The 8,157-nt window shown below is 36.6% G+C and overlaps 1 protein-coding gene across 4 annotated transcripts; it reads left to right on the forward strand.

Annotated features, from left to right (window-relative positions):
- Positions 1-3,335: 3,335 nt before the first annotated feature.
- On the forward strand, positions 3,336-7,882 carry LOC104228903 (calcineurin B-like protein 7). Of its 4 annotated transcripts, none has more exons than XM_009781453.2 (9): positions 3,336-3,459; positions 5,575-5,688; positions 5,764-5,846; positions 5,977-6,036; positions 6,196-6,304; positions 6,429-6,481; positions 7,002-7,082; positions 7,181-7,293; positions 7,516-7,882. In XM_009781453.2, the coding sequence occupies exons 2-9, from the start codon at positions 5,610-5,612 to the stop codon at positions 7,568-7,570; spliced, it is 633 nt and encodes a 210-aa protein (XP_009779755.1). In that variant the 5' UTR covers positions 3,336-3,459; positions 5,575-5,609; the 3' UTR covers positions 7,571-7,882. The 4 variants fall into 4 exon arrangements, with proteins under 4 accessions (XP_009779755.1, XP_070001853.1, XP_009779756.1 ...); XM_070145752.1 differs by having other exon boundaries at positions 6,223-6,304; XM_009781454.2 differs by lacking the exon at positions 3,336-3,459 and adding an exon at positions 5,182-5,284.
- The last annotated feature ends 275 nt before the right edge of the window (positions 7,883-8,157 follow it).

An 8,157-nucleotide genomic window follows, 5' to 3' on the forward strand; every position in this document is an offset into this window, starting at 1 on the left:
TATTCTTCCAGAAGTTCGTTGATGATGATTTTATTATTTTATTGCTTTACGTGGACGACATGTTTATTGTTGGCAAGAATAAATCCAGAATTGCAGTCCTTAAGAAGCAGTTGAGTAAATCGTTTGCGATGAAAGACTTGGGGCCAGCAAAGAAAATCTTGGGCATTCAAATCCACCGACACAGAGATAGAAATGAGTTATTTCTGTCCCAAAAGCAATACATTGAGAAGGTACTCAAGAGGTTTAATATGACAGATGCAAAAGTGGTTAGTACTCCTCTTGCTAAACACTTCAAATTGAGTATTAGTCAGAGTCCATCTACTGATGAAGAGAAAAGGGAGATGTCTCGTATTCCTTACTCTTCTGCCGTTGGTAGCTTGATGTATGCTATGGTTTGTACTAGACCATATATTGCACATGCTGTTGGTACTGTTAATAGATTTCTTTCTAATCCTGGAAAAGAACATTGGAATGCAGTAAAATGGATATTAAGGTATTTTAAAGGTACTGCAGATTTAAAGTTGTGCTTTGGCAATGGCAAGCCTGAACTTGTTTGTTACACAGACTCTGATTTAGGAGGCAATCTTGATAATTCAAGATCCACTTCCAGTTATTTGATCACTTTTGCAGGGGGAGTTGTTTCTTGGCAATCTAGACTACAGAAGTGCATAGCTCTATCCACCACAGAAGCCGAATATATTGTTATCACAGAAGGTGCCAAAGAACTATTATGGATGAAGGAGTTTATTAATGATCTTGGCTTTGAGTGCTATCTGTCTCACCAAGCACTTCACTTTTCATTCTAAGACCAAACATATAAATAGAAAGTATCATTGGATAAGAATGGACGTGGAAGAAAAATTATTTGAGGTTGAGAAGATACACACTGATGAAAATCCTTCGGATATGCTGACAAAGGTGGTGGTTGCAGATAAACATGAATTTTGTAGAAAATTGGCAGGCATGGAGCCTGTCAATAGTTCCTCTACTTGAAGACACATTTGGCCCCTTGGCTGGAGGGGGAGTTTGTTGGGCACATGCCCATGTTGTCCAGCCAAAGGCCCAATGGACTAATCCTATTCTCTTTTGGTTTCCATTCCTATTTGGAATTGGATTCGGTTTATTCCTATTTTGAGTGGGTTTTGGCTTTAAGAGAAAATACCACTCATGATCTATAAAAAGGATAATCTTGGAGAATTATTCTATGCTTATTGATACAAGTCTTTGAAAGACTTAAGCACATAAGAGTGGTTTTTGAGAGAGTTTTCGTCAAGAGAGAAGAGAGAAGAAAAATATTTGTTTTGCTGCAGATTTTTATTCCGACCAGCCAACTTCAAATCACGTAGTCAATTCGTTAACCGTTGGATCGGGCTGAAATTTTGACTGAGTGTTCGTAACATCTTGATCTTGGATTTGAACGGTGGAGATCGGATTTGGAGGCTCGTAGTATCTTATTTCGAGCCTCGAACAACAGCTTCATTTTTGTGGATTATACTCTTTCTTCAATTGATTAGTTGTTGCTCTTGTTGCTATTGTTGCTCCGTGTTTGGCACTTGTTGTGTAGCCAATTTGGAGAAATTTTGTAGCCCTCTTATTGTTATAGTGGAGCTTTTTGGATCTTTGTGATCCCGTGGTTTTTTACCTTCGATTTGAAGGGTTTTCCACGTTAAAATTTGGTGTTCTTTATCTTCTTTATTTTCGGGTTTGCCTCTTCCTCGACATAACAAATGGTTCATTAGTACAGAAGAAAACATGAAAGGGGGTCTTGGCGTAACTCGTAAAGTTGCTGCCATGTGACCAGGAGGTCATGGGTTTGAGCAGTGGAAACAACCTCTTGCAGAAATATGGCACCTTGCGGCGCTACTTGCACGACGCTTTGCCATTACATTGCCAAAAGCCATCAGTCGCCACGAGCGACGTCGCCTCCCGATGTTGTCCGCAACAACCGATGGCAATCGGCAACTGACTAAGCTTCGCCCCATGCGCACGGCACCTTACGGCGCTACTTGCACGACGCTTTGCCGTTCCATTGCCAAAAGCCATCAGCCGCCGGGGGCGGGGAGAGGGGGGAGGCTACGTACAATAGACCCTTGTGGTTCGACCTTTCTCGGATCTCGTACATAGCGGGAGCTTAGTGCACCAGACTACCCTTTTAATATAGAAGAAAACATTTGTTCTGATGTGGTTGCATTGCTATGTATTAACATATCATTTGTCAAATCATATATCTAAAACGGTGGCAAGGCGCTTTTAACGATCAAAACTTTGTTAATTATCATGTTGACATTTATTAAATTTAAATCGGTGACTTGATTCGCTTCAAAATAAATATTATTCAAAACAAAACGAAACATAAAGAGATTTGATATTAGTAATGCAGTATATTACATTACAGACTGTATTTGTTATATACAATTTTATCGGAGAACAATTTTTCTTAGACAACCAAATGAACCCCTAAGCTAAGTCCCATTTGGTCATAGATTTGGTTACTTTCTTTATTAAAAAAAATTTAAAAACATTATGATCCTATTTTGAAAAAACAAAATTCAAGTTCACATGGATAAATAATTTTCTTCCACTCACAAAACTTTAATTTTTTAAAAAATAAAATGCATATCCAAACGCAACTTCAAAAACTGTTTTTTCAAGTTTCAATCAATTCTATGAGTAAACGCTAGCTAAATCGCAATTACCTTTTCTAATCATCAAACTATTTCTTTCGTGGTAGTAGTATTAGATTACTGTATTGATGGTGTAAGTTTTTTTTTTTTTACACAATTAGGTCACTTGAAAGGTAATTGCGCTATATTTATTAGAATAATTAATTCAAATAGCCGGTCACTCAACCGCTTAAACTTAATATAGTCGGTGAAGGTATAATATATGTGTATAATCTATGCATATGACTAGAAAAAATAAACTATGAATATTGTTATTTATTAACATCAATTAATAATATAAAATAAATAGTAAGTAAAGTATAAAATTTACACAGTGGTTATAACTTAGTGGGTGTTTGGATATAAGAATTATAAAATTCCAAATTATACGAATTTTTTTTAAGTGAAAATGGTATTTGAAATTTAGAGTTGTGTTTGGACATAGAATATAATTTTGGATCGTTTTTGAAGTTTTGTGAGTGAAAATTTTAAAAAATAATTTTTTAGAGTTTTTAAAATTTTCAAAAATTTTCAAAATGCATCTTCAAGTGAAAATTGAAAATTTTATGAACAAACGCCAAATTTGGAAATTTTTTGGAAGAGAGGAAAAAACTTCTTATGTTTGGGCTAAACCCGACTTTAGTAATATTTAAAAACAAATCATTTGTTTTCGGCGCTTACTAGATTTTGTCTGAAACCGATGATGTTTTTTCCTGCTCAGAAAAGTCGAAAGCATTGACCTGAAAATCGACAAACCGCACCTTGAATCTTCTCTTCTCCCTTCGACCCGTCTCAGGTATATATGCTATTCTTCTTCTTTTTCTTCTTTTGGGTTGCTACGATGGTAAACAAGGTGGGAAGGATGCCGGGGTCTATTTGGAAACAGGGGAAGGGTAAGGTGTGCGTACACACTATCCTTCCCAGACCCCACTAAGTGGGATTATACTGGGTTGTTGTTGTTGTTTTTTGAATTTTTTTTAATGTCCATAGAAGTAAAATTTGGTCCCCTTTTTTTGACAGGTAGTAACAAATTCCTTTTGTTGTTTAGTCCCTCAATTTCACTCTTTTTAACTTTCATATGCTTCCACTTTTCCTTTCATGATCCATAGTTGGAATCAATGCTTTATTAGTTGGAAAAGTAAAAAAGATTGATCCTTTTTTGTTTTTCTTTATAATTGCATACTCCCTCTGACCTCTGTCCCAATTATATGACATAAAAGTAGTATATTTTTATGTTTAGAAATAATAATTTAACTTTAAACTTTTCGTCTTAATGAGATAATAATTATTTTTTGTTTCTTTTTCTTTTTAACCCCTCCCTAGGAGCTCCCCACCGGCTCCCTTGGTGACTCGAACCCGCAATCTTCGGATTGGAGGTGGATGATGCTTACCACTTGAGCGACCCTCACTTGTCTGATGAAATGATTTATAGCCATGTAAAAGTCTTTTATTTTTTAAAATTCATGTTAGTCAAACACAACCATATAAAATGGGACAGAGGGAGTACAATTTATTGAATGTAGAAATATTGTTGATGTGAGGATGAAGGTGTTATCTTTATGCTTAATGAAGCTTGTAGTAGAGAGAAATTGTTTGGGTTATTGTCATGAATTGGAAAGTGAAAAAAGTACTTTGGATTTCACAATAATGCAGATATAGTGTGGACTATCGGAATAAACGAAGTTAAAGGACAATTTGAGTAGTTAGATTTTGTTTAAGGAGAATGACTTGTTGGAAGAATCTGGTTAAAGGGTGTTTGAAGTAGTGTTTCTAAAAGCAAAAAGCGCAAACACAAGTACAAGCTTTAGTGGGCTTGAAGTGAAAAGCTGAAGGGAAAGGCACACTTCTTTGATGTGAAGTACACATATATAAAATTTAGTACTATGATAATCAAATTAATGACCCCAAGCTAAGGTTTAGTGATAAGAGTGTATTTTTTGATATGCGGGTTAGGGACATGTCAAGGACTCGAACTCTGTTGCAGACAAAAGCCTAGTTTTTAAGCGGAGAAGGGTTAAGCAGGGGCGGAGCTAGAGTTCCGGAGGCGGGTTCGCCGAACCCAGTAAATTTGATTCAAACCTTGTATTTGTCTTAAAAAATCCATTAAACAAGTATAAATTATTAATTTAGGACCCAGTAACTTTAAACGATTAGAATCTTGAGCCCATAAGCTTGACACTCTGGCTTCGCCTTTGGGGTTAAGGGGCGGGTCCATTACCTATCGAGTTTCGAACCGGTGCATCACTTACATACGATACTAATTTGAATCCTTAAAGTTCTTGTCGGCATCACTTTGCACATGACTTTTTGAAGCGTTGAAGCGCATGACTTCATAACCCTTGCTCCACATCTTATAGGTTTAGCTACAAAGAGGTGGGTGTTAGTAACATTGGTTTAGCATTCAAATTTTCATTCTTTAATTAATAAAGTCTAGATATATTACTTAGTTGCATTGTCACGATAACTATGTAATATTCTATATGCTAAGTGTCATCTGACAGTCCATGCCTTACGCAAACCTTAACTAGGATTTATGCTTTACGTTCTTTACTTGGCCTTGGCTTTGGTTGAAAGGGTCGCGGACAGAAAGTAATTCTCAAATGGTGTAATGTCCTTTTGAGGTGACAATGTCCACTTTAATGTTATATCTATCTCAGCATTCAGTATGCAAATTAGATTATACATCAGATATAAATACAGTTGAATGTTTAGCATGACGAAAGTAACGGAAATTTTTTTGACTGCTAGACTAATTGATAAAGTTGAAGAAATTTGTCTATTGTTAATCTTATCTTTGGCTTCTTCCGACTGTTTGTAAGTTACTTCAAATCTTAGTTTGATGAGGTTGCAATCCTGGTAATTAATATGTTATCCAAAACTGTATGCCTAATGTTCTGAATTTTCTCAACAGCTTATACCTATTAGGATCGTGCTATCGTTGTTGTTATGGGTGGCAAAGCTTCTAAAAAAGATACAGCAAGATCTGTATTGGCAGATCCCGTTGCACTTGCTTCTGAAACGATTTGTAAGTTTAAGACTTTTCCTTTGCTTGTTTAATTAATTAGCTAATATGATAATTTAAAAAGCTTTACTTTTGCAGTCACTGTCAACGAAGTAGAAGCGTTGCTTGATCTATACAAGAAATTAAGCTGCTCCATCACCAAAGACGGGCTGATCCATAAGGTATCTCATCTGAATTCAGTATGGCTATCAGAAAGCTAATAATTTTTAGCCTTAATTTGTTGTCCCTGGCTTTTATCCCCCGGAATTTCAAGCTAATAGCTTAATACCAGCTGTTACTGATTTTCCACAGGAAGAACTCTTACTGGCACTTTTCAAGAACCATAAGAAAGAAAACCTTTTTGCAGACAGGGTATGTTCTTTAACTAACTGTCAAAAACCCAGAGGAAGGAAGAACGGGAAAGATCGAAAAGGGTGTGTGCATGTGTTGGGGGTTCCGATTTCTTTGTTCTGGAGTGTGTTTCTTGATTGTTCAGCCGTTTTGTTTCTCAGCATTTCTCATTCTCTTCAGATATTTGCCCTTTTTGACGCCAAGCAGAATGGACAAATTGACTTTGAAGAATTTGTACAAGCATTGAGCATTTTCCATCCAAGGACTCCTGAATCTGAGAAAATTGCATGTGAGGAACCTAAACCAGAAGTTAGAATCCTTAGGACTTAAAAATTATCTTGTTTTGCATGCTTAGAATCAGTAAATTATTGTTCTTGTTACAATTTTAAAAATGTTGAAAACTTTTGCTGCAGATGCATTTAAGTTATATGACCTTGGGCACACTGGGTACATTGAGCGCAAGGAGGTAATTTGATATACTATTACATTTTCTTGCTTGATTGTCTCTGCTTTGTTTTGGTCTACACAAGTTGCTACTAAAGTTCTTATGGAAGAATTGTTTCTCAGAGAATAAATTAGGCAATGCAGAATTTTAAAGCATTTCACCATCAACCTATCAAATTACCGACTTGTTTAGTCATTCTAGCATATTTGTTGCTACCATTTGTTACTTTATTTTCAATGTTCCTTGAGCCGAGGGTCTATTGGAAACAGCCTCTCTACCTTCACAAGGTAAGGTAGGGTAAGGTCTGCGTACACACTACCCTCCCCAGATCCCACATGTGGGATTACACTAGGTTTTTTTTTTTTTTTTGTTGTTGTTGTTGTTGTTGTTGTTGTCGCGTATGTGTAGAGCATGACAAGCATTTTCGATAAGGCAAAGGTGTATAAACTCTCAGTGTATTTTCTAGTTTTTGTGGAATTATGTGCAAATTTGGTAAGTACATTCTTGTCACGTATATCACATGTGTATGCCTACAAAGCAGTTGAAGGAGATGGTGTTGGCTCTTCTCGACGAATCTGATCTTCGCCTTTCAGATGATGTTGTTGAAGCAATTGTCGACAAGGTCAGGATTTTTATTCTGTTTTTGTGTAGCTTAAAGTCTTCATTTTATCGAAGTTAATGCAATTGTTAATTGCACTAAATCACTAATCCATCGTGCAGACATTTAAAGAAACAGATACAAACGGTGATGGCAGGATCGACCAAGAGGAGTGGAGAGAATATGCTGCTAGAAATCCAACGTTGTTAAGAAACATGACTCTTCCATATTTAATGTATGTTTTCAGCTCCTATTACATCAAGATCCTTTTCGTCTTGGACTTGTTCGTATTTAATCCAACGTTGCTTTCAGCTCGCTAAATTGCATTCAGACTTGTGCATTACATTCGAGATCAAGATATACTGATTTTTACCATATTTTGTGTGGCAATGTCACGAGTGTGTTCAAACGGTTGAACTCCTTCAGATTTTAACTGCTTGTTTACGTGCTTTTCCAGGGATGTCAATTTAGCATTTCCGAGCTTTGTCCTGGGCACTGGCGCGGAAGACTAACTTTAAAGGTTAATTGTGATATGAAGAATTCTCTTCCTCTTAAATGGTGCATTGTCGTAGTGGAAAATCTGTTTTAATGTAGTTACTATAATTTTCTAACTTCTCTAGCCGAGGGTCTACTAGAAACAGTGTCTCTGCCCTTCCGGGGTAGGGGTAAGGCTGCGTACATCCTACCCTCCCGAGACTCTACTTGTGGGAATACACTGGGTTGTTGTTGTTGCTATAATTTTCTAACTGCAGAAAACATGATTTCCTTGTAAAATTTGTTCAGCTGCTAAGTTTGAACCTAATGTTTTGATGTGGTTTGTGACATATGTATTTGTGAAGTTTGCAATGATGTTAGAATAGTTGGAAATTAGTTGCCTCCATTTGGTTGAGCTCTGCCTTTTGTTTTAACTAATGGAAAAGCAAACTGGTATCTTGCTCCTTTCTGCTATAGGAGAAGTGTAAAATTTCATGGTTTTTGGCCTTAGAATTGTTTAATGTTGGGTACCAAGGATTTACTTATGACAAGATCATGACGCACATGGGCGGAGCGAGCCCTTCAGCTACGAGTTCGATTGAACCCAGTAACTTTGGTCCAAACC

This window comes from Nicotiana sylvestris, chromosome 5, assembly GCF_000393655.2.
Source record: "Nicotiana sylvestris chromosome 5, ASM39365v2, whole genome shotgun sequence".
Lineage (NCBI taxonomy): Eukaryota > Viridiplantae > Streptophyta > Magnoliopsida > Solanales > Solanaceae > Nicotiana > Nicotiana sylvestris.